The following is a 27,571-nucleotide window of genomic DNA, read 5'->3' as shown; positions in this document are numbered from 1 at the left end:
GTCATGGAGAATGTGCACATAATCCTTCCATTAAAAGGTAATTGTGCAATACTATTATACGCTGATGATACGGTGTTAATATCTCAAACTCGCCTTGGACTCAATAGATTACTTACGAGATTTAACTCCTATTGCAAGGAAAATTCTCTAGAGATAAATTATTTCAAATCTAAGATCATGATATTCTCGAGAAGAAAAGACAGACACATTTGGAAGATGGGCCACACAATAATTGAACAGGTTAACTCGTACAAATATTTGGGGATCTGGTTCCAGGAGACTGGACTATGGAATTCCCATATTCTTTATTTAAAAGCTAAGGCAAATAAAAATCTCAGGGCAACTATAAGATTTTTTTTCACTAACGGAGGAAAATACATCCCGGCAGCAATACGGCTTATAAAATTTAAAATCATCCCAATGTTGACTTATGGTGCCCCCGTCTGGTTTCCTTATTATAAAGGAAATTTGGATGGAATAATATACTCTGCACTAAGATCTCTATTTGGAGTCCCTAGCTGCGTTTCAGGAGCTTCCTTATTATTAGAAGCTGAGATGAACTCCTTGTCCTGCCTTATATGGAAACAAATCATCTACTTCTGGATCCGTTGTTATAAATTACTAACATCTGAATCTTACCTGGCCTGCTTTTTTTAAATGACCCATTATCGAATGTAACATGGACAGCGAAGGTTACGGAGAAGCTAAAATCGATGGGTCTCCACCCTTCAGAAATATTAGATTTGGACTATCATAATGCTAGAACCATGGTTAAATCCAGACTAATAGACATCGACAACCAGTCTATAATAAGCTCAATGAATGGTCCTTGTTCTCCGAGGGCCTTGGGCATGAATATTATTCCAAATTCAGAAGGGATGAAATACCTATACTGGTTATTCGTCCCTAAATACAGACGGGCATTTACGCTAGCCCGATTCAACGTCCTACCATCAAACTTTCTCTCCGGTAGATATAAAAAAATACCGAGAATGTACAGGTACTGTCTTTGTAACGACTCAGAAATAGAGACCATCTCCCATGTTCTATTCTCTTGTAAACTATATGAGAAACCTAGAAAAGATCTTCTCTTACCAATTATATCAAAACTTCCCGGCCGTTCAATTGAAGCATCACTAATAATTGTTCTACAGGGCCACAACGAAAAGATCACCTTGACTGTGGCCAAATTTATCAACACAGCCATACAGATAAGGAAGAATTTTCCCTACCCTTAAATTAGAGGCTGGGAATCTAGGCTTTATCCCATCTTATAAACAATTTAATTTTATCCTAATACGACTTTACTGTGTATAGATATCGATCTAAGGAGATAATCAGATCGGATTAATCAATTAATCATTTTAATCTGTTTAAGTACATTTTATTAATAACTATTTAAATAAGTTTTAATGTCCTTTGACGGGATGTTCTTATGTATTTTATACTAATATTTGTATCTTTTCCGACTTGAAGGTCTATTGACTAATAAATATTTCATTCATTCATTCATTCATTCATTCATTCATTCAGGTAATTGTGCATGTTTCCCAGACAATCTATGTAATCACTAACAGGCTTTGGGGGATGTGCATATCTCAATGGCATCTTGTAGATTCTCCAGACAATATGCACATTCTCTGGTCAGTGTGCATAGCCTCCAAGAAACATGCTTTCTTTTCTATCTCTTGTTCAGAAGTGTGCAGCCTGCATCACCTGGGCTGCTTTTGGCTCACTGCCTAATCTTTAATAATAATAATAATAATAATAATAATAATAATTTAATTTATGTGTCGCCTATCTGGCCAATGGCCCATAACATACCCTCCCACTGACAGGTAGAGGCGCAGAAAGGGGGAGTCCAGATTAAGGATGGAAAGATTTATCCATTTCAATTATTTCAGTTCCTCATTTTTCCAAGCTTAAATTCTTCTCCACATTTCTGCAGCAATTTGCTTTTTTTAAAAAAACCCTCATGAACATTCTTCAGCATTTTAGTGTAAATTTCTCCTAACACACATTTTGTATGCAGTTTTCATCTTGAATGAAACAGATTATTTTGACCCATTCCAATCTGGGTTCAGGCCTGGTTATGGGACTGAATCGGCCTTGGTCGCCTTGATGGATGACCTTTATTCCCACTTCTGGCCTCCTTTCCATGCTGTTACTCTGTTGGGCAAACATTTTATCCTGTTTGGCAGCAGCAGCATGAGGTGAAAAGGGGAAGGTCTAAGGGGTTAGTGTGAGGAAAGTGCAGGGCGATTGGTGAGATATAAGGGGAGTGGGGTTGGAGGGTTGACGAGGTCTAGGGGATGGAGTTTGGTGGTGTCAGGGGCAATGACTAGGAGGGATGGGCAAGCAAAGCATGCAGGGACACAGCCCTCTGTGTGTGTCTGTATGTTTTTGTCCACACAGTATATATGTTATACTGAATAATGTTCTGTATAGCCCATTAATTTATTTTAGCTGTGAAATAAAAGCTAAGAAGAATATTACATTTATTGTATCTTACTATTACTATAATAAAATTTATAGTAATACTTACTATAAAAATTGAATGTAATACTTACTGCAGACATACTACATGATTTTTCAGTGTCAAATATGAAGCAATATGATCCCAGGAGGACAATTGTGCTTGGTTCTTTCTTTAGCTTTAGTCAAGATCTCATTAGCTGTATTCTGTTGCACTGGTTCAGAAAACACCTGCATACTACATTACACAAGTCTCCAATGTGCACAACAATAACCCAAGAGAGCTGTTCCTTTCTATTTATTCAAATACGTATCATTACATATGAAACCAAGGTATCAAACAAGGTATTAATCTTAATCTACAAAATATTTCACTGGGGAAAAATCCCCTAAGCAAATGCACATGTGACCCTTTGTATGCAGAGATCTGTCTGTTTCAATAAAGAGAATCGAGAATCCCTGCTAGTGAGGGGAGATCCATGAGGTCCATGCAAGAACAAGTGCAAACAAATACTTTTTAATCTGTTTCCAGTAGGAAAAGACATGCTACAAGAAACAAAATGAAAAAAGCACTTGATCTTGCAATAAAAGCATCATCAGAAACAAAAGTGTCAAAAGAATTTGTAAGTGACATTTTACAACTTGCACTGACAGGTTTTTTATTTTTTAACATCATTCATTATTCTTTTATTGAAGGGGTATCAGTGAGTAGTTTATAAATTGTAGCAATAGTATATGAATGCCAACTTTGACCCCAAGACATATATAATTTTATATTCACTGTCATGTATATATAAGGCACTGATAAGTGGAAGCGTGCAAGACCATACAAAATGTTTCTGCTGTTTACCTTGCTATTTGGCATAATACAAGGACAACTTTTTTTCAAAATATACTTAGCATCATGACCTTTGAAATGCTGCTTGTTCAGTCATCTGCATGTTAGTTTTATATATAACTATTTGACAGATCTTTGTAAGCTCTTTTATTTATTATACCCTGCCCTTCCTCCCAGTACATATAGATTAAAATTCATTGTTCTTTTATCTACAACATTTTAAGACATTTACCTTTGCCAGTCCAGCACGATGAGCACCTTTTGATTCTATGTAAGCCAAATACTTGTTAAATTCCCTGAATTCATCCATTGTAGGCTGAAAAGTCATAATTTTACAGCTTGGGTTTAGAGGAGGGTCCAATGATTGAGCAGCCATGTCTGCTCAATGTTATACCTGCTAATATGCAAAGAGACATTATTAGGGAGGATGAGGTGTATTTGAGTGAAAAATATTTTAAATGCTTTATAAATTATATTGTATATACCTAGACTCTTTACTGTGCATTGATTGCTTGTGCATTACAGATGTATGATGGGAAGACAAAGTTAGGAACAAAGATGGACAAAAAAAATGGAACAAGAAGCAATGTTGTGAACACAGTTCAAGAGTCTAAACACTTTCAGGACCTTAAAACTGGCTCAATGGCTAACAGACAACTAATGCAAATTCCTTAAGCACTGGCATGGTATGTACCCAGTAATGAACACCAATCACAACCTGGACTGTGGTGTTCTGCAATAGCTGCAGCTTCCAGATCAGCTGCAAGGAAAGCTTGTAAAGAACTCCTGGGGTCATCTCCAAACTCCTGGCCAGGCACAACCTGTGCCTCACTTACCAGGGCTGAGTTAAGCCAAACACCAACTCTTTAAGGTAGGTAGACTGCCACTACCCCTTAAACCTGGTCACCCACTCTTGGTCAAGGGGAAACCCAAAGTGCCAGAAATAGACCTGCCAAAGATTCCAAAAGACAAGAGCTACAGATGCACTCCTTGTCTTGGAGCCTCAAGGCAAAAATGCCCAGTTATATAGTAGTCTGTGGCAAAATAGCCAGGGTGCTAGATTCAGAGCCACAATCCCCCTGCAATGAACACGCACTGGTAAATAAAGGGTAGTCTTTATTAAAATACAATTATAAGCACACAAATATAGTAGCAAAGTAGTTCCTGAAACCAAACACCCAGTAGGTTAGGTAAAATACAAGGAATACACAGAGTTCAATCACAGGACAAAACTAAATCCATCTAACCTATGCTATACTCACACATTATAGGAAGACAGGCAGAATAACTTGTTGGTTCCACATCTTCCCCAGAGATATATGTCCTGGGTAGCATTAGGAAGATGGAACCCCAACCTCAGGTACACTAAGCAATAATGGGCAATGGCATCAAGCATTGAACTTTGCACGTTAGCATCAGGCCAAAATCTCAACTCTACTTTTATGGGGGAAAGCCCCACAACAGCCAGGAATTAATTAGCCAATCAGAAGGATTTCTGATGATGAAATCTTCTAGAGTTTTTGCACCTAACGGTCAGGGAGTTTCTCCAAACTTCCCAGGTCTGTGGCCTTGAGGTACCAGTCTCAAGCTGATAACTGCTTAATTAACTGGATTCACCTGTGAGAACTAAGTCTCACTACCTGATAGAGGCCCTCATTCAGGCAAGATGTTTCCCCCACAATTCCTTGCCACAGAACCATCTTTATTAGCAAAACCAGACTTTCTTTATAAAGCCCCACACAGAGAATATTACAATAGTCCACATGTGAGGTTACCAATGCATGTGTCTCAGTGACCAAGTTATCTCTGTCAAGAAAAGAGTGCAGTTGATGCACCAGCCAAAGCTGGTGATAAGTGCTCTTTGCCACAGATGCCATCTGTGTCTCCATTCACAAAGCTGGTTCCATGAACACCCCTAAGCTGCATACCTGTTCCTTCAGAGAGAGTGTAACACCATTTGCAAATAGACAAACTCCCCAATTCTCAGACCTGGGAACCAGCTTCAATCTATTGGCCCTTACCCACTCCACCACTGCATTCAGGTTCTGGTTCAGCTTAGGTCAGCTGAATCTCTCCTGAAAATAAAGCTGTCTCCAGAATACTGATGACCCTATGCCCCAAACCTCCTGATGACTATTCCCAACTGCTTCATATAGATGTTAAATAGCATTGGGGACAAAATAGTGCCTTGAGGCACCCTGTAGCTAAGCTGCCAAGATGTAGATATATAGTCCCCCAATGTTATTATCCAAGACCAGCTACACAGGTAAGAGCAGAGCCAGCGTAAAACAGTGCCTCCAACTCTCAACTCACAGAGACAGTCCTGGAGGATATCATGGTCAATGGTATCAAAAGCCACTGAGAGATCCAATAACAGCAACAGGGTTGCACTCCCCCTGCATCACCTTCAAAGGAAGTCATCTGTCAGGGTAACCAAGGCAGATTCTGTGCCAAACCCAGGCTTGAACTTCTACTTTATGAAATAAGATCTGAAGCCACAAATCATTAATTTAGGATTTCACAGAGCACAAGAGTCTAACAATAAATGTGCATCGTATTTTATATCTTTGCTGTTCAGAAGTGAGATACTTAGAAAAAATACATTACCATCTTAATAGCACGTGAGAGGGTGAATATTGTGGGGTGATTAAATATATAGTTTTACCTGATGACTTGACACCTGCCTTCTACATAACCCGAACAAACAGGTCACTTCCCAGCTATGTATAGGGAAACTGGAAGGGAGAGAGAGAGAGAAATAGAGGGAATGAACTTGTATTACTGCTAACTTATAATAAACTTCAATATATACTAACATAGCAATACCTTTTTACCAATTTATTTAAAAGGTACAACCTAAGTTTAGAAAATATTTTATTCTGAAAAAAGGAGGCAGCATGGAGAGAGGGTGGATCCAACTTCAGTATCGGAAATGCAACTGGCTATTAGGGGGGAAGGAGACAGGGGGCTTGGCATATGATGGAAGAACGCCCATGGACTGCCTATTGCAGGAAAGTCCACGGCATTGCATCCAAGCACATAGACGTTGATGCAATTGATTCGATACAGGAAAGCACATCGGTTTTTTGGTGGCATTTCTAATGTGGATTTGTGAATGCGAAATTCTGTACTAGCTTGCAATGTCATATGAACAACAATGAATTAATGACGACACAAAGCAGTAACATTGCAGATTATACAGTCATATAGATGGGCCCTCATACTCCATACCTATACTAGCATCAAAGACTCTCAAGGTAAGATCTACTGAGTCTCAGTAGTTTCTTTCCCTTTCCTCTCCCCCCCCCCGCAATAAAGCTTGGAGACTCTCAAGCAGGACAAGTGTTCCAATACTTCCAATCTCCATGTTTAGTTATTTAGTATAGAGGGAATTAAATCAGCAGAGAGTGACATCTCACTCTGATTTCAAGTCTGTTTTTTGGCACACACTGGTAACCTTATGGAAGGGGAAGGACGAGACAAGTATGACCCTATTAATTCTTGTTTATTTTAATATCCTCCATAGTATCCTTCTAGATAGGCTCTCCAAACTGAAAACACAGTGCTTCAGTTGTTCCACTCCAACCTGAAGGGTTTTACATCCAATGCAGATATGGAGGTGGACTATTGCAGCTGGCGCCCACCAGACCTGGTGGAGCTGCTAGGAGATCATGGGGGTATAGACAATGGCAGTCACAGGACTGTGACCAAGTTGTTCTGGTCTTCTCACCATCCTCCTCCCTTGTAAAGCTACTGTGAACACTTAAGCATTACAGTTTTAGAAACAGTTAACACCTACCTAAGCTGAAGTGTCTTATTTTGGGTCAGAAGAGGTCCCTGCTGTCACAGTTGCTTCTCTGCTGGGAGAAAAACTGTGTGGCCCCACCTGTTCTGGCTCTCTCCCTATCCTTCTTTATAAAGAAACAGCAGGCATTTAAACATTGCTATTTTATTAATACTGTCATTTCTAGTATTTCTAGTGACACCTGCCTTCTACATCAACCCGAACAAACAGGTCACTTCCCAGCTATATATAGGGAAAATTTCTAGTGTGGGTTCATGTCAAAGAAACTGTGCATTACTCAGACATAAGCCCTAGCTAATTTCATGGGGATGACTCCCTGATAAGTGTGTATAGGATTGTAGCCTCAGTTGGTTAATCTTAAATGTGCCACCCAGGACTGCAAACAAGGGACTCCATAAATTTCCAGACTTACAGGAAAATATTATTCCCCTCCTCCAGCTTACTAACTTTTACATCTTTTTTCCATAATGCAGAATTAATAAGAATATTAAGTCAACTAGGACCTGGGACACCAGGGTTGAAATCAGCCATGAAACTTATTGTGTGATCTTTGTCCATGAATGCCACATTGAGTTTCTTGGAGGAAAGGTTTAATGGATATAAACATAATTCTGATAAACAAGGAACAAACAAACAAAAGTTTCTCTCCAGCCTGTTCCTGCATTTGAACTGGAAGATGGGACCCACGTTTGGAATCATGAAAAAAGCTTAACCTAGAAAATAATTTAAAAACAGAAGCTGGAACAAAAGCAAGATATTCATGCCTATAAATGTTGGATGTAACATACAGATCCTTGGCAAATCCAATGTGTGGCTGTCTGCTAGGACAAGCTTGCCTGGGTCACTGGGTGGGATGTGCAGGCAGGGTACAATCCATGATCAAATACAAATGTACTGTAAAAGTCCACATTTTAGAGCAGGACAGATAATAATTAGGTAAGGCATCCTCTTAATCCAGTAAAAACTGAAATAACTAACATGTGGGGGCCATAATTACTAGCAGAGCAGAACCACCAGCCCCATCCACCAAATATACAAGCATGTATTTATAGATAACAGCAGCACTCTCATTTCAGTCATTATCTCCTCAACCTAACTTTCTGATTTTAATTTTTTACACAGTTTTATTGTGTATGATTGTTGTAAACCACTTTGGTGTTTGTTATGAATAGTGGTATCCAATATTTTTATAAATCAATAAAAAACAAACATTACTCACTCCCCACCTCTGGTTTAGACATAACTGTTTCCCATTTTGCAGGAAACTGAACTGATGGCAAAAGCTAGCTATAACAAACTTGGGAGAACTTGTCAGAAAGAATAGTGAGCCACATCATGTCTTCCAGTATAAATGCCTCACTAGAGAAGTATAGTAGTCATTTAGGCTTAACAGAACATAAAGCATATGCCATAGTCTATGTTTAATTACATGCTCCAGTTTCACTCTACGCAAAGCAGACTATAACGTTACATTGCTTCTGTATCTCATAACAAAGAAAAAAGGCCTCCAGACTCAGCTACAGTTAGCGAAATCTCACGTGTCCAAATTAGATTATGCCAGCTGTGACTTTCTTCTAAACAAGGGAAACCAAGAGGATCACCTTTTGTTGAGTGCAAACCTTCGCAACAAAGCTGTCAAGCTACTAAATATCACACGCTAACTTTCATTTTCAAAGCACAAAGACATGAGACAATAGCTTTAACTTTCACTGATTCGACAATAGATTGACAGTTGCCTGAACATATGTTGCACAAAACATTTAGTATACTATAATGTGCATTGGCATATTACAGACTATTAACATAAACCAACTATGTTTGACTAATGAAAACCATCCTCTAAAGATGAGGCTTCACTGAGCTGCATTACCAATGGAATAGATTAAAACTGTGGGAAACAAGTGAAGTATTAAACTTCAGCTGTGGTCCTAAGTGCATTACTTACATCTCAATTTGACTACTGTAACATGATGTATGTCGGTGTGTCCCTGAAAACCTCTTGAAAATTTAAATTAGTTAAGAATGTTGCCATTAAAAGCTTGACTGGGCCATGTGACCCTCCTATGTGAAACTTCCTACTCTAAGAAATCAGATCATCTCCCTCTATCTTCTGCTGGCATTTGAAAACTTTCCTTTCTAAACACGTATTTGATTCTGATGCTGTTTTGATTATTAATTGTTAATTCTTGTTCTCTGAACTCTTTTTTTAAATGCAGCTTTTAGTCAAAGACTGTACTTTATATTTATCTAGTTGTTTTAATGATGAAATTATTATTTTTTATTTTAGCTTTTATATTTTGTTAGCCACTTTGAGGGGAAAAGCAAGAATTTAAAAAAGTGTACAACGAAATAGTTTACTGGCTAAAAGTCTACTGTATACAGAACTTAAAAGCAGGGATGGAAAAACTTTGGCTCTCCAGATATTATTGGACTACAGCTCCCATCATGCCTGATTATTGGCCATGCTGGCTGGAATTGAGGGGAGGCGGAATCCAAGGAAGACCAAGGTTCCCCATCCCAGACTTACAGCATTTCAACTGCAAGTTCAAACATTCAAAGTTTGCATTTTTCATCAGGAAAAATTATAGAAGCAGAAGCTGCTTATAAATAGACAGTCCAATTAACCTCATATGACCTAATCTGTACAGATACAGGGAAGAAAAAGAAAATTAGATCTACAGAACATGAAAAAGTCTACACAAATATATATGAACAAGCCACACACACACACATATATATAAAATGCTGCGCAGACATAATCACTTTCACCACTCCTCAATACCTGTTTATGGAGCTCATACTGTATGACTGAAAAATTCACATAAGACTCTGCATACCTGTCACTGTGCCTTACAGGAGGCATTATTCTTTTCAGGAAGTGCTCATTTGGCATGAGTTTTATTGTTCAAGAGCTGTTTATCTTTCCGAACAGTAAGAGTGATTTAGCCTATTACGTCTCATTCTATAGAAAGGGATTTGCTAGGTTAACTGGAGGGACAGCACATGACAAGCATAGGATGCTTACAAGGGGGTGGGTTAGTGTGCTTGGTCATTTGTGTAAATGAGCAGTGTTCAGGTTTAATCCACATATAATCCCCTTTGGACTTCTTAAGGGTTGAACCATGTACAGCAACTGGTAGTAGTTTGACTCAGGCAAACTATCCTCTTTTAAAACCGCACAGACAAATGTAGAATAGTGGGTGACTCAAGACAGCAGTGAGAAAATTAATGAGAGATGACTCTAAGGAGTTTTAGCATTTGCTCTATGATTGCTACTTTATGGGAGTGAAAGGAGACATTGTAAGTCAATAAAATTACACTTTCTAGCAGGACATAAGAATCATATTTTAGCATGTGTTTTATATTGTTTTAAATTTTTAAATTGTGTTTTAAATAGTTTTTTAAAGATGTATCTTAACTTGTATTTGTTTTTAGTTACAGTAAACCGCCCAGAGAGCTTTGGCTATGGGGCGATATACAAGTATAATAAATAAATAAATAAATATACATACAGTGCTTTGATAGACTTAAGCTTCAGTAGTCCAGCATGTGATACCCTGACAGAATGATGTTTGTGTGCCTACAAAAACTGATGCAACATCAACACTTTGCTAGTGCAAACCAGTTGTCCTGAGGTTAGTTTGGGCGAAGGGCTGTTTTTCATTAATATCAATGTTTTACAAGTGCAAATGGGTCAGCTTGCTATGTGGTGGTGGGCTAGCCTCCGTTACAAGGCAAGCTTCATGGATTATATCCAAGGTTAGTCTTACTCAGAATAGACCTATTAAAATTAATAGGTATGACTAACTTAGGTCCAGATCAACTCTGAGTATAACTTTTTATTTCTTATGTGAATTCAAGTCGATTACAACTTATGGCGGCCCTATGAATCAGCGACCTCCAAGAGCATCTGTCATGAACCACCCTGTTCAGATCTTGTAAGTTCAGGTCTGTGGCTTCCTTGATGGAATCAATCCATCTCTTGTTTCACCTTCCTCTTTTTCTACTCCCTTCTGTTTTTCCCAGCATTATGGTCTTTTCTAGTGAATCATGTCTTCTCATGATGTGTCCAAAGTATAACCTCAATTTCATCATTTTAGCTTCTAGTGGCAGTTCTGGTTTAATTTGTTCTAACACCCAATTATTTGTCTTTTTCACAGTCCATGGTATTTGCAAAGCTCTCCTCCAACATCACATTTCAAATGACTTGATTTTTCTCTTATCTGCTTTTTTCACTGTCCAACTTTCACATCTATACATAGAGATCGGGAATACCATGGTCTGAATGATCCTGACTTTAGTGTTTTGTGATACATCTTTGCATTTGAGGACCTTTTCTAGTTCTCATAGCTGCCCTCCTCAGTCCTAGCCTTCTTCTGATTTTTTGACTATTGTCTCTAGTTATATACAATAGTCTTTGATTTGCAGTGGCAGTCATGACTGCAAGCCTTAAAATGGCAACATGAGGTAGGACTTCTCCCATTACGAATGTTAATAACCCTTGTACTCAGGGAAGGGGTTTCAAATTCAGCTACAAATCTCCACTTCAAGAATGTAAACTGTAGTATTTTAATGATATTAGCTGTTTAATTTAACATTAATAAAGGCTCTTCTGTGGCCTGTATTTCTCATGAATTAGAGGCAAGGATACTTCCTTCATTCCCAATATAATTAATGCCACAGAGGCATTCTGCAACCATTTCTTTATTTACATCAGTTGCTTGTAAAATACCAATGTAAAATATAACTTGATCATACAATCATAGAATCATAAGAGTTGGAAGGGGCCTTGTAGGCCATCGAGTCCAACCCCCTGCTCACAGCAGGAAATCCACAGCTAGAGCATCTCCCGCAGATAGCTGTCCAGCCTCTGCTTGAAGACATCCAAATATAATATAAATATAAATAATATAATATAATTATAAATATAATATAATATAAAATTATTATATTTTGATTTTAGACTGTACAGTTTTGTGTACAGTTTTGTGTTATTTTTATTGTATTTTTAATGTTCACCGCCCAGAGAGCTGTTGCTAGTCGGGCGGTATTATAAGCTTAATTAAATAAATAAATAAATAAATATCCAGTGAAGGGGATCCCACCACCTCCCTAGGCAGTCGGTTCCATTGCCGAACTGCCCTTACTGTCAAGAAGTTCCTTCTAATGTCCAATCTGAATTTACGCTCCTGCAACTTAAAACCATTAGACCTAGTCCTACCCTCTGGGGCAGCAGAGAACAAATCTGTACCCTCCTCTATGTGACAGCCCTTCAGGTACTTAAAGAGTGCAATCATGTCACCCCTCAGCCTTCTCTTCACCAGACTGAACATGCCAAGTTCCTTCAACCTTTCCTCATAAGACTTGTTCTCCATACCGGCTATCATCCTTGTCGCCCTCTTCTGAACCCGCTCTAACTTGTCTATATCTTTCTTAAAATGAGGCGCCCAGAACTGAACGCAGTATTCCAGATGAGGCCTGACCAATGCAGAATATAGTGGGACTATTACTTCCCTCGACCTGGAAACTATAGCTCTGTTTATGCATCCCAAAACCGCGTTTGCCTTTTTTGCCGCAACATCACACTGCTGGGTCATGTTCAACTTACGATCGTTAACTTACGAACAACTTATGATTGTTCCTAAAAGGTCCCTCTCAGGCATGCAAAAAAAAAAAAAAGAACACAGTGAAACTTCGAAGGAAATCACTGTTAACATTACTTATTGGTAACGTGTTTTAAATAAAATTTTAAGAAACACACATTTATTTCTTACTTTTATACAATGCACATGTGCATCATCATCATCACAAAATTCTGAGAAAAAATTGTAGCCAATATATGTATATGGCAGTTTAGAAGTCATCTGAATGCAAAACCATATGCACATTTAACAAGTTCCCATTTGGACATTCACAAATAGTAAATCATCAGTCAAGACCCAGAAGATTTAAAAAAAACAGGAGTAGGAAAAAGGCATCTCTTTGATCTCTGATTTATTCCATCTCCGAATTTCAAATTTAAGCAGAAGTTCCTTGGGGACATCAAAAACATTTAAAAGTTTGACTTTTAAAATTTTACTGACAACATTCCTTAAAAGAAAGGTACTGTTTTGCTTTGATCAAATATTAAAATGAAAAATTTAAAGTTAGAAAGTTTAAAAGTAATATATACCATTACTACACTGGTTAGAGAAATGTTTATAAAGAACTTTTTTAGATCTTTCTAAATGCCTTGCTAAATTTCACAATTACTAAAATTCTTTCCCTTGCAAATTTGCCCCATTTTGTTCCTCTGGAATACCATTGTTTTCTAAAACATTTAGGTAATATAATAATTTTAGGTACTGTACATATTGTCATAACTGAGGCTACATATATAAGGTCTCAGATATACATGACCTACATAAAACAAGCAAATGAGCAACTCATCACCTCCCTGGGCCCACTGGTAAGTGGATTAACAAAAAGAAAGCACTTTTGTCTTTTTTCTTGTAAAAAAAAAGTGCACCTGCAGAAAGAGAGAGATCATCAATTTACACCAGCTCAATTTTAATCTATTTTTTCACAAACAAGTAGAAATGCCACATTTCTGACCCAGCCTACACATTTTTAAAGGGTTAGCCTTGGATTTCACCCAGGCTCACCCATGATGATTTGGTGCCTGAGACTGAAGATCCGATAAATAATACTTCTAAACACATTACTGAACATGGTGCTGCTACACAACTTTGTGCATTTCATTGACTGGGTTGTGCCCAAAGGTCAGATCTGTCCGCCTCTTACTCTATCATCTTTAATGGCACCCAAAATCAGCCATCTAAAGTGATTGCCTCACCTTTTCTCATGGCAAGACTGTGGCTGTAAACACACTAGTCACCTATAGCAAAGGTTTTCCATTAGCCATACCTGGAGGGGAATGGGTTGATCTTCTGCGCAACTGTGAAATCTCTTTGAAGCTGAATTTTTAAAAATGCACTCAAACTGCTCCCACTGAGTTTTACAGCAAAAAGAGTTGAGTGACTACCATTGTGTACCGTTTTCAGAAGAGAGATATGCAGACACACTGGAACTGGCAGAACAGTGAGTGTGTTTATACCCTGTGTCTATATTTCATTCTTAGCACTTTAGCCAGTTCCAGTAGCATCATATCCTGTCCACATGCAATACATGACAACTAGCCTGGCTGAGAAGAAAATATTGCTGTTTCCTCTGCGTTCTTTAAAATGTGAAATTAGCAGAGAATATGGAAAATGCAGTCTCCAAATAACTTTTTTTTTAAAAGAAGGGGGAACTAAAAAAAGTTTCATGAAATCAATAAGCATTTTGTTTGTTTGTTTTACTGGAGTTTGGCACTTTGATTACTTGGTCTTATGAGCACTCCACTGCTTGAGTAGTGTAATCAGAAAGTTTTCAGAATAGGAAATTATAGTGCAGGAATGGGTGGAATAGGAGTGGGGGTACATAATAATTCTGCAGGGACAAAATATTGCAATGCGAGTACTGAGAAGACACCTGTATATCTGGATTATTTCAATCAACTGGGTGACAACATGCACATAGAGCAAAGTTTGGAAAAGTCCTCACAAAAAGGAATCTTGTAGCATTTTAAAGATCAATAAATTGTGGCATCAAATTTCGTGGATTCTAGTCCACAAAATCTTTGTACATGTATACGCTAAATATATTCGATTAAGGTTGAGGTGTTTAGCCATTGTACGGCTTATGTTGATGTCATGACTTTTGCTTCAATTATATCATTTTTACTAGAAAATATCCTAACAAACCTGAGGTTATCATACTTTGGACACATAATGAGAAGAAATGGTTCACTAGAAAAGACAATAACGCTGGGAAAAACAGAAGGGAGTAGAAAAAGAGGAAGACCAAACAAGAGAGATGGATTGATTCCATAAAGGAAGCCACAGACCTGAATTTACAAGATCTGAACAGCGTGGTTTACAATAGATGCTATTGGAGGTCGCAGATTCATAGGGTCACCGTAAGTCGTAATCAACTTGAAGGCACATAACACACACACACATACATCCTAACAGACTAGATGCTGCCTACACAGCATGAGCTTTATCTACTGTAGGGGTCATCACTAGATAATGATATCCATTATCATGCTGTGATATAGCTAAAGAGAAGATGCCTTCCTAGTGGTACAGTGTACTATAACTTTCAAGCAAGAGGTGGGTGGGGAACAAAATCTTTGTACTTCATAGGGTTTTTGAGAATTATAAGCATACAAAATCAAATATTTCAAAAAAAATTAAGGAATACACAACCATTTACCATAAGAAATATCTGGCAACTTCAATCAAAATCAAGTGTGACAACAGCAGTGGTCCCCCAGATCTGGATGCTTATACATGTCTCTTGATTAAAGTCTATACGTGACTAACTACCTTCATAGTTCCAAGAATTAAATCGAAATGAACACCATGAAAGGTAAAAAAAGAAAAGGAAAAGAAACACTGAGTGAGAAAGTGACAGCTGAGCCTTAAGAGTGGCTTTCCTGTGAGATTTCTTCTTCACGTGAGGACTCTCCATCTGGAAAGAAAGCCTGCTGTTGTTTCTCCCTACCCACTAGACATTTCCCTTCTCCAGAAAATTTTAGGTACAGGGACATCAAACACCTTCTTGGGTCTCCGCGTTTATATTCCCCGTCTCGTTACTATTAGACCTACTAACTTTGACCACGGAGAAGTACATCACTCCCACCATCTCAGCAATTTGCCCCACTCCTTTGGTCCATTGAGAAGTTGACTTCCTCACTTCCAACCAATCTTTCTCACGGGCCACTGCGTCCCTCGCTCTCCCTCCAATTCTTCGCACTCGCTGGAGGGGGGTCAGGCCAGCCCCTTCGCAATCCAGTCTACCCTCCTGCCAGGTTCCACAGCAGACCCGAACCTTAATTCCCTTATCTCCCGAAAATACCTGTCCGCTCCCCACCTTCCCCTGCTCAGCTTAGTCTCAACATCGCCGCCGCCGCCGCCGCCGATATGCCCTTTTTACCCAGCCCCCTCAGGCTCCCTTTCCTGCCCTCCTGAAGCTCAGTTACCACAGAACCTCCCTCATTATCCATGCCCTGACCTCATCCGGCCGGCGCCCCCTTCAGCGTCCCTTTCCACCTGTTACTCCTAACTCCTAATCATAGTCCTCCCTCAGGAGCAGGAGAACAGCCTCCTCCAGCCAAACCCCCCACCTGTTCCCCACCGCTTCATAACCTGGTACCTCCTTCCCCCCCCCTCGCCTGGTACCTGGACATGGAAGGATTCACAGCGCCAGGGCACGCGGAAGTAGGAGCCTACCAAGACCTACCGCACTTCCTCGACGCTTCCGTCCGCGGTTGTAACTATTTGCGCCCCCCTTCCTCGTTTGGTGGGACTTGTTGTTCTGTACGCGGATGACAGCTAGAGGCTGCGCACGCGCACCGCAATCAGTGAAGAGCTTCGCACTCGCAACACCCTCCTCTTTCTCTCTCGTCGTAAGCAACCCTGTGGAGCCACGTGACGTGAAACGCGACGGCGTTTACTTCCTCTCGGAGGTCACGTGACCGAAGGAGGTGTTTGCGCGACCTGCGCTGTATCACTGTTTTGTTGAGTTGAGCATTCCAAGGGGGGGGGGTCACACGAAAAGAAGGCCTGTTGTCGGCGTTGTGACGTCACATGGGGTCACCACGTGGGATGGTGGTAGTGGTGTCCTTTCGGGGGCGGGGCCTGAGGGAGTTGGCTCGCTCTCTTTCCTTATATATATTATTATATATATATGCTTGTCATAAATCCCCTGGTGTGACATTAGAAACGCGTACGCCAATGAAAGAGGCTGCAACAGACACTAGTTTCCTTCTTTCGTCCTTTAGCAGAGCGTTACAGAGTTTAGTTAGCGAGTGGTAGCACGCGCTTGTTTGGCTGTGTCTTGCTGTGCGCGCTCATTCCTTCCGCACACCGAACTCCGTTCAGTTTGCTTAGATTCCAGGGTGGCGCGGCAAAGCGCGCGACACTGACAGGTGGCGCGGAGGAAATCCTGTCGGGCACCAGCTGCCTTTGATAGTCGCGCATGTATGGCAGGAAGGCTAGGGAGGGCAGGTAAGACAGACCGAGGCACATAAAACTAGTCTGTCGGTAGAAATGCCAGTGCTTATTTTAAGGAAATTGTGGCTGATGTGTGTTTCATGTGTGCTACTCCTATACAAAAGTAGTGGATGCCCGTTAATTCAGGGTAATTCGACATCCTTAGACGGCCTTAACACTTTCTTAATCTGCCATACTAGGCTATTCCTCGGGTACATAAAATAGTGCTACGATTATCTAGCAAATCATTTTAATTAAGGTTTAGCCCCAAACCTGTTTTTAACACCACAATCAATCTCTAAAATATATGAGGAAATAAAAAAAATGATATGCTGAGTGAATAACCTTAACTGCCCCTTTCCACCATATATTTGGAAATAGTTTCTAGGTCAGAAGGTAGTTTTTCAGGGCCAGTAATAGGTTGTATTGGACCCTCCGCCACACGCACTTCTTGGGATCCCAGTCCTCGCATTCCACGTATATACACACACTCAGCAGACTAAAGTTTAATACCAACTACTGGGGTTATATTTTTGTTTAACAGGAGTTGTTTTTACATAAAATATAAAATGCACATTAAAATTATCAATAAGAGATAAGTTAAAATGTAGTAATATAAATAAAAGCAGTTAAACAGATACATTATAAAAATTGCATATTAAAATACATGTCAACTTTACCCATCTGGGTAGGCTGGGGTAGTTTTTAGCAGGCAATGAAAATGTTACAGTCAAAATAAAGAGCAGCAGCACCGAGAAAGAATAGGCAGTGGCTGCCCGTTGCAAGTGTGAATGATTGATGTGGCTGCAAGGATCAGCAACTCCACTCACTCCCAGTGTTCTGTATGGGCAATACAATGGTTTAAGAATACTCCCTTTGGGCACTCCAGCTACACTCTTCGTTTGAGTGACAAAGCACAGAGAAAGCACATGAAAAATCCTAAATGCATTGCATTCAAAAGTGGCATGATTTCTAATTATGTTCATTTCTAGCTTCTCAGCTGAATATGTTGTTTTGCTCAAAATAAAGACCTTTGACATGGTATTAATGCTGAAAGACAACCAAGTGTTTGGAGAAATCACATTGACATTCGTGATGGTAACAATCGTGATTGTAACAATCCCTTGAAGTGGGAGAGGATGTCCGGGCATGGACTTCTGTCCATAACTCCTTTCACATCTTAGCTTACAATTAACACATAGGTTTTATGAAAAGTTTCACAGTTCTTCACTGATACCTTTGAAAACTAGTTTCTCTAAGCATAAGAATGTTATGAACCCTGCTAGCTTGTAATTGAGACAAAAAGTGTTTGCAAACTATAGTAGATATTCATTTCAGGTTTGATGAATGAATGCATTTGAAACTTTTATTGTGCAAAGAGAAATTTATGATGCCACAGGGTTGCCATATTTTTTCCTAATGGAGGGCATGTGCCATTAATGTGTGCTGGAAAAATATGTACCTGTTGACTTTCTCTTTTCATGCAGCTCTTAAAGGCTCAAGTTGAGTTTTTATCACAGCCCACATCTTGTATTTTGATCATATTATGACTCAGCACACAAGGGTCAGCAGAGCTTTCTTTGTAGTCTTCTTGGGCTCCTTTTGGGAGGAAGAGTGGAATATAAGTTTAATTTAAAAAATGTTCCCTTCTGAGTTTGGGGGTCAGGTTCACTACATACATTGTTGAATTTTTTTTTTGCAAATAAATTATTTAGGTACATGAAAGCATAAAATTACTCCCTCTACAATTTTCTCAGGTTGTTCCAATTGTACGGGCCTGTAAGCCATGATCCAACTAATGTTAAGCATGGTGCAATGTGATGCACATATACCAGTCAGATATGCATACAGATTCTATGTATGTTTGCACTGAAGTCAGTCATACGGTGTTCAAGGGGATTAGGCTTAAATGTGTGTAATTGCATATACATGCATTGGCGATCGCTCGTGGCCGAGTAAGATTGTCTTCCAAGATAAGGTCTTTAACAGTGGGTCCGTAAGTGACTGTGGAGGCCAATTCTGGATCCACACAGCCTCCCCCAGTGAGGACATAGGTTTACAGATGGAAGATGGTCCATGACTAAGGGCTTCCTGATTTTACAGTCCTGCCCCCGTCACCATTCACCGATCGCCATGGGACTTTTGGTTTGGTTTGCTTGGAGAATGCCTGTGCGTAAATTTGTTTTATGTGGGGAGATCGGTGCACGATGATCAACACACAATCTTGACAGAAAAAGGCTTTGATCCAATGGCATGGATACCACGATGATTGGAAGTCTTTTATCTGCTGCAGCCTTCATCCGCCTTCACAGCCATTGTAACATACACATTGTTACCCTCCGCCTGTTCTGCCGTTGAGGACTTTCTTGGATCGCTCTTTGTCTGGTTCCTCTCCCTTGACCTTACCACCATGGGTGACCCTGCGGGGAGTACATGACTCCCAACGGCATCACTCACAGGGTTCATTGGAACACGCAAGCCCACTCACCACTACAAGGTGATGATCCAGCGAGGGGAAGTGCATATAGGATTTGTCTGTAAGATGTTAAATTCATGGCTGTGCAACCCAGTTCTATGAGTTTTTATACTAACGAAATGTACCACAATATTAATTTGGGCATGCTCCCAAGTAAATATTCATAATGATTGCCACTTGCTAGTCTCATTGATTTCAGTAGGTGATATCCAACTGTGGTATCTTACTTGCACAACAGACTTCTGCTTCCACATATGGGACTTACTCTTCTTCCCACCAGTATGCCCACCAAAATCTGCTCTGGTGGAAGTCTCTCCGGAACAGATTGGGGGGGAGTGGGTGATTGCAGAGGGGAGGAAAGGAAGAGGAAATTGCCAATGCCCAGTGTGGGAATTAAGTAAACCTTTAAATCTCTGCCAATGAAATTAGTGGGACAGTTTCTCATTGGTTAACCTTTGTTTGAATTGTTCTCCATAAACATAAACATTTGGCAGCTGTATGCTAAAAAGCCTGTATCCTGTAAACATTTTGATTGAGCAGGGGGTTGGACTCGATGGCCTTATAAGCCCCTTCCAATTCTATGATTCTATGATTATTTTGAATCTTTAGTAATTTTATTTAAATGCTTTTTCTGCTTCTGGCATAATTAAAGAATTCACATGAAAAACTTGTAATGTTAAGTTCTCTTCCAAAATCAAAATGGAAGAGAATTTTTTCATTGAAATTAACCCTAAGATTTTGGCCATGGGATTATATTAGATCACTGTACAATAATAATAAATGTAGTTAATGAAGTGCCTACAACAATTAAATGCTGTACATAGATATAAGCTTGGATTCCAAGATGCACAAGCAAAGCTCCACTCACATAAGGGGGGTTTTCTGCCCCTCATTCTTCACAGTCCCCCCCCAACAGCTGCACCTGAGGGTCAGTGGATCCTCCAGAATGGTAATGGAGGTTGCTTGAAGGGCTTCAGTGTGAAAGAGGAAGTGTAGGAAAGAATGAGGGTGAGCAACATTGCACAAATAGAAGTGACTTTTGCTTGAGCAAGGTGCTCTGCCATCCAAACCAGAGAATGTATTTATTCATGATCTTTAGATATGAGGAAATGTTCATTTCAACTGGTAGACATATGATTTAGCTTGCTAACCTTTCTATGAATAGCAGTTATGTGAATGGGTGTTATTCCTAACCTTATCATTGCACTTTGCTAATGTTACTAGAATGACTAGGTGGTCTTTTAATTATTTTTATTTATTTATTTATTTATTTAATTGTATATTTTGTGTGATAACACCAGATGGCAGTGATGAGGCAGCAAACATGGACCAGGATGGACTTGGAATTAGGCTATCATTCATTCTCTTTGTAGAAATCGTGTTTTAATATTTTTAGCTGGTGCCGTTATATGTTCATCTTGATTTAAGCATGTTAAAGCTTTATTTGATTTGTAAACTATATCATACCTCTAAGCATATGACTTCTCCACTGTATATCACACATGCTTATTATGGACAGCTGCTTTGACTGAACAAACACTGGTAATGTTCCTGCCCAGTGTCAGTTGCTAGGCCATTGCTAGTTAATGCTGGTTAATGAGCAGGAACTTTATAGCTGCTATGTATATATGTGCCGCCCTGGGCTCCTGCTGGGAGGAAGGGCGGGATATAAATCAAATAATAAATAAACGTACATCTCTTTTCTTTTCCAACTCTGTGCCTGAAAAAGTAGGATATGTTATATTTCAAGCTTAGCTATTTATGGTTATAGCTGGACACACAAATAAAATAGGCTACAAAGATGATGACCCTTTTCCAGAACAGATTTGCTCTGAATTTAACATTGTGAAAACACAGGTCCTGCTGATTGGGGAATGATCTAGTTAATGTTAAGCATGTTAAAATTGCACTGATTTCAGTGCATAAGCTTGTGCATAAATAGTCCCCATTGAAATTATTGGACACAAAGATGCTTAACTTTGGCTGGATTGTACTCAGTGGAACTTGCTATCGGATAAGGCTACAGTTCTATACTAGCTCACCTGGGAGTAAATCCCTTTGAACTCAGTAAGGGTTACTTCTGAGTAGAAATGTATAGGCTTCAGCTGTTAGTGTATCTTGATATTGCAGTCCAAATTTCCTTTCCCATTAGCTGGTATGTTATTTTATTTATAATTTACTTGCTGAAAGTCCCTGCACAAATAACAACCCATCATATAACAAAATGTGCATACTGAGGTTTTGAAAAAGCCAGAGCTTGGAAGATTACTTTTAAAAAGTAATAAATTACAGTTACAATTACTTGGCCCAAAAAAGTAGTAATTACCGTTACAATTACGATTGCTCTGAACGTAACTGATTACTTTACTTTTTCTCAAGAGTAATCACTACAATTACATTTCAGTTACTTTTTTTTAAAAACTCCTACAAGGTGCTGGCCTTGGCTGCTGCACATCTAAGAAGCCTAAAACAATATTAAAAATAAACACACACACACAGGGGGTAGTAGAATAAAAAAAATTATCCGTAAGATTAACATAATGGCATAACAGAATCTCACATCCCCCCAAGCAATGAAGATACCCCAACTCTTGAAATCAGATTTTACACTTGAAATGCTTTTATAATATGTTTCTGTTATGTCTCAAAAGAACAAGATGCTCAAAGAGCATGTCAGACAAGGAATGTCTTTTTATAGTCATTACGTTGCCACCAGTACTGAACAGGCGTTCTACTGCGGCGCTTGAAGGCATGCCTGTATTGTGCTGCAAAAAACACCGCAGCACACGTGGAAAGCCATGGAGTGATGACACTTCCCTGCTGGGAGACCTCAGGTACCTCACCAGTTCCTCCTCAGCAGTGTCCACTGCTGACTTCTTGCCCTGGGGCAGAAAGTTAAAGAAGTCATCTTCTAAGTCATCTCCTTCCTGGTCTTTATCTGAAGACTGATCACCGTCCTCATTAAGTACACCCATCTTTATTTCAGCTTTCAACAAGGCTTCCATTGTGTATCTAAGAAAGAGAGAGGATATGTTAACACATATATGTTAGGAAACCATCATCTGCTCTTCATTTCCTGATGCTTGTCATGTCCCCTGGTTCAGGGTCCAGCCTGAGCCTGTGGATGATGACATGGAAGGTAGGAAGGTGACCAAGTCACCACACTCATGGGGCAGCACAGCAGACCCTTAAGGATTACCTGCAGCAACCCAAGGTTGTGATGAGGAGCCCCAGGAAGAAAAGGCCCAGCCCCTGCCTACCACCTTAAGCCCTCTGATGCCTCCCTTGAGACAACATTTCCCTTGGAGTAATCCACCCAAAGGACTTCCCTAATGTTCTTACTTGTTAGTATGGGTGGCGGCCTGACACGATTCCAGCCAATCTAGTTTGAAGCGAGGGTGTAGGCAGGCTGCCAGAAGAAGCCTCTTGTCCTCCCAGATAGCTGCAAACCGCTTTCTTAGGGCTTCGCACACACCTCTCAGCAGCTGAAAACAGTATGTGTACCTCTCAGGTTTGTTTTCCAGTCCTTCTAACTTGCGGCCCAGATTGCAGAGCGTTGGTAGCAAATACCCCATGAACATGCCGTTCTCCCATTGCAGGATATCTAGGGACTGGGCTAGTGGCTCCATAATCTCTGTGGATTCCTGGACCACTTCAATCTCAGCAGCTGTGATCCTGGACAAGGAGCAGCGGTCCATTATGGCATGCATTTTTAGTGGCACAGTTGACAGGAGCTCATGTAGTTGCTTCAACGCATCAAAGGTGGAATTCCACCTGGTCTTATTCGGTACCTTCAGATACACACCATATTGCGCATGGATATACTCAGCAATCTGTGCTGACTGGTTCTGCTTGGACCACAACTTGCTGCACTTTCCCATCAAGGAATGAAACTGTTTCTTGAAAGGACCAAGAAGACTACTTTTGGAGGAGTCAGAAAGCATGGCCTCTATGTCTTGTGTTGCCACAAGGTTGAGGGTGTGGCTAGCACATCTCTGGTGTGGTGGTAAAACAAAATCCTCTCCTGAGTCTGCAGCTTCTTCCTCTGCCTCAGGTCCTGTGTCCAGGATCTCACAGATAGGCACAAACTCCACCTCAGCCTCCTCCTCCTCCTGGTTATCATCATCATCGTCACTGGTGCCTGCAGCTTCCACTGGTTCTTTGGCCATGAAAACTCTGAACGCTTTCACAAAGTTGGAGCCATTGTCTGTAGTAGTGCAGATAACTTTGTTGTGGATCCTGTACTGCACATGTACATCATGCAGTGCTTTTGAAAGGACATCGTATGTATGGCGCCCCTTCAGACGCTTACAAGCCAAGGCCCCGACCTCACGTTTCAGGGTAGTTGGATTGATCCAGTGGGCTGTTACCCCAAAGTAACTCTTCTTGCCATTGGTCTAACAATCTGCAGTGGTTGCTATATATGCCACAGCACCCATTCGGTTTGCAAGAGTTTCTCTCATGTGGCATACTCTCTTCTCAATTCTGTCTCTCAGAGTCTTGGCACATATGATGGTGAGATCTTTGGGGAGTCCAATGCGAACCAGATTAATGAATGATGGTTTGTCCACAGTCTGAAGTGGTAATGTCTCCTCTACAATGAAATCAATGATTCTCCTGTTGAGATTGCTCTGGGTGACAGGCTTCCTGCCAGATCCCCACCTCTCAAGGGTTGTCTGCTGCTGCTTCAGCATTTTGGGAGGAGGGATGTCATGCATTGGTTCAGGAAGGCCACGTCTCCTTGCCTTTATTGCTTCTTCAATTGCTCTCAGCTTCTCAGGGTGTGCCCTCTGAGGAAGAAGAACAAAGCATGAATCCAAGAAAAAATGGAAGAGGAACTTCACAATTTAAACATAAATAGACAATGGACACCCTTTGAGGACCAGCATGACAAAGGCTTACCTCAAAATGTTTCTTCACATTGGATGAGGAGGAAACAGCTGATCTCAGATTTTTGATCCTTGGAAGGCAGTAATTGCATCGTACAACAACATTTTTCCCACTCTGGCTCACAAATGTACAAGCTTTCTCAAAGCCAAACCATGGTACTTGCTGTTCTGCAGATGTGGCTGTGGGCAACTGGCACTGCTTCATGCCCTCCTCCTCCTCATGCACAGGGCCTCCTTTCTGAACCTTACTTTCTAGTTTTGCCTCCTCAGGATCAACAAGCTGTGACTCAAGTGGCCGCACTAACTGACTGCTGCTCTAAGCAGCAAAACCTGCAACAGGCGTCTCTGTAATAAACAAGAGATAATGCTCCTATATGGGTGAACTTCAGCTGTGATGTGCCCCCATCTCTTCCCCATGCTGCAAGATCCCCCAGTCAGAGTGGAAATAAGCAGGTCGATAGCACAATTAAAAGAGATCCTATTTGCATCATTTTTGCTCACTAAATAACCCTGCCTGGGCCAGTCTAACCTACTATCTCACAGGGTTGTTGTGAGAACAAAATAAGACTAGGGTTCAAATCCCCACATAGCCATGAAGCTCACTGGGTGACCTTGGGCCAGTCACTGCCTCTCAGCCTCATGAAAACCCTATTCATAGGGTCACCATAAGTTGGAATCAACGTGAAGGCAGTACATATATTTTTTATTTTGAATATGATGATTATGATAATAAATATGCAGCATTTCAAATTAATTCTGTATGAGAAGCATTCCATGCCAAGCTTGGAAAACCAAGGATAAGGTATAAAATGTAGACAAAAATACTTTTGACAAAATGCCGTTTATCTTTTATATCTATATCTATAATTAGCAATACAGCTGAATGATGTATGTAAAGTATTTTTTCTTTCCCTTTTCTTTTTTATTAATATTTTAGTACTACTGCTAAAGTTCTGATGAAAGACTAAAGCATTCATTAGCCAAATTCAAATGATTAGAACACATGACATAAATTCCACTGAACTTGGAGTTTTTGCCATAGAAAATGAAAAAAAATATAACCTATGATAGCCCAATAGACAATCAGAACTAATATAAAACCCTATTGCTTCTCATTTGCAAATCTTGCAAGATCTAAGGTAACTCTAGATCATGTGAGTTCAGGTGATGCATGTTATGTACATTTGTATAGATATTAGCAGAGATTGTCAACAGTCTATCTCTCTCTGGGACTGGGAATCTCTCTCTTTCTCACAGAACATGAGTTTGAGAGCTGGGGGACTGAGAGGAGGGCTGCAAGGACCCTACTTCTCACCTCATCTCTGCCAAGAACAAAAAAAATCAGCCTTAAGCCATTTATTATACGCCTAATGATTTTTTATTTTTATTATTATTATTATTATTACTGAGACAGTTTTTGTCCCACATACAATTCAGTCTTGTGATTAAACAGGACAAAAATACAAATAAAAAGAAAGATGGAGTTCAAATAAATATACAATAAAAAGCTAGCCGGCATTTTAAAAGGCAGGAGTGCTCTGTCTGGATAAATACAGCACACAGGTAGGCATGGGAACAAGGGGGAGAGTTCAAAAAGGGGGGGAAGGAAGAGCAGTAGGCCGACATTTCGGAAGTGCCTTGTGATTGATGGAGGGGGCAGCAGAGGCAAGGAGAGGCAGTGGGGGGGTAGAACGGTGCCACGGGGGGGCACACACACATACACACAAATCATCGTCACTCACCTCCACAGCTCTTCGCCATTCTGCTGCTGCCTTCTCCTCCGTTGTCCTTGCCCTGGCTTTTTCCTCCGGCGTCCATTTTGTCCTCTCAGACGCTAGCAGGCCCTGCCTATTCACCTCTTCCCTCGTGCATCCTAACACAGATCACGAGGGAAGAGAGAGTCTGCGCAGAGGTCCAATCAGTGTGAGGCACATGTCTTGTGTTAACCAATCAGAGCCAGGAGCTGTCTTCCCCTTGTTCCCGCCCCCAAGTAACGTGCAACCTAACGTGGAAACGTTAAAGTTGCAGCTGAAAAGTAGGGAAATTACTAGTCATTCCATTACTTGCCAAATGTAATGGAATTACCCACTCATTATTTAAAATTGTAACGAATTACAAGTAACTCGTTAAAAATAACGAGTTACTTCCAAGCTCTGGAAAAAGCCTGTTAATGCAATACAACATTCACAGAACCATATGTTTGTCACATACTTATAGAGATGTGAAGGCCTGGAAAAAATTAGGGGGGAAATGTCTGTTATTTATTTATTCCCAATTTTTTGGAAGAAAAAATGGAAAAAGGAAAAAAAAGAACGTTTCCATTTTTTCCCCAGGTCTTCACATCTTTAGGTACTTATCCCGGGAAACAAAGCTATGGCTCATGAACGTTGTGAAGTTTCTTGAATATTCTTACATTAATTAGTGTCTATATATAATCATGAATTATCTACTTTGTGGCCAATCTGCTGTGAAATATATTGTTTAAACAAAAAGTAACCAACTGCTCAGTGGGGGGAAATACAGTTCTAAGATAATTGATATAATTGCATTATTCACTCTACACGTTTTGAACATATTCTATTCACACCAGACATTTATTCCATTTTTATTCCACTTTAAACAGTCATGGGTTCCTTCAGAGAATCATGGGAAGTGTAGTTTGTGAAAGGTGCTGAGAGTTGTTAGGAGACCCCTATTCTCACAGAGCTACAGTTTGTCAGCGTGGTTTAACAGTCATTTCCTCTTCCCAGAAAACTCTTGAGAATTGTAGCTCTGTGAGGGGAACAGGAATCTTCTAACAGTTTTCAGCATCCTTCACAAACTACACTTCCCAGGATTCTTTGGGGGAATCCGTGACTGTTTAAAGGGGAATAATAGTGGAATAAATGTCTGGTGTGAATGTGGCCTAGCTAGCTCTGTATATCTTGCTGGACATTGTGTGCTCTTAGTGCACACTAGGTGGCAGTGTTCATTTGCCATTTGAATCAAATGACTCATGAACACTATAGA

At 40.2% G+C, this 27,571-nt stretch overlaps 1 protein-coding gene across 8 annotated transcripts in view; it reads right to left on the bottom strand.

The window, feature by feature from the left end:
• KDM4C (lysine demethylase 4C) overlaps nt 1–16,731 on the bottom strand; it is a 383,363-nt gene extending 366,632 nt beyond the window's left edge. For 2 of the 8 annotated variants that reach the window (XM_061629531.1, XM_061629547.1), the window contains exons 1-3: nt 16,446–16,724; nt 5,979–6,048; nt 3,546–3,710 (exon numbers count right to left, since the gene is read on the bottom strand). In XM_061629531.1, coding sequence (XP_061485515.1) covers nt 3,546–3,689 — 144 coding nt within the window. In that variant the 5' untranslated portion in view covers nt 3,690–3,710; nt 5,979–6,048; nt 16,446–16,724. Of the gene's footprint in view, nt 1–3,545; nt 3,711–5,978; nt 6,049–16,384 lie in introns of all 8 variants that reach the window. The other 6 variants (XM_061629553.1, XM_061629561.1, XM_061629570.1 and 3 more) reach the window with 6 other exon arrangements.
• Nucleotides 16,732–27,571: the final 10,840 nt, after the last annotated feature.

This window comes from Rhineura floridana, chromosome 1 (genome assembly GCF_030035675.1).
Source record: "Rhineura floridana isolate rRhiFlo1 chromosome 1, rRhiFlo1.hap2, whole genome shotgun sequence".
Taxonomy (NCBI): Eukaryota; Metazoa; Chordata; class Lepidosauria; order Squamata; family Rhineuridae; genus Rhineura; species Rhineura floridana.
This window is presented reverse-complemented; position numbering and strand designations above follow the sequence as displayed.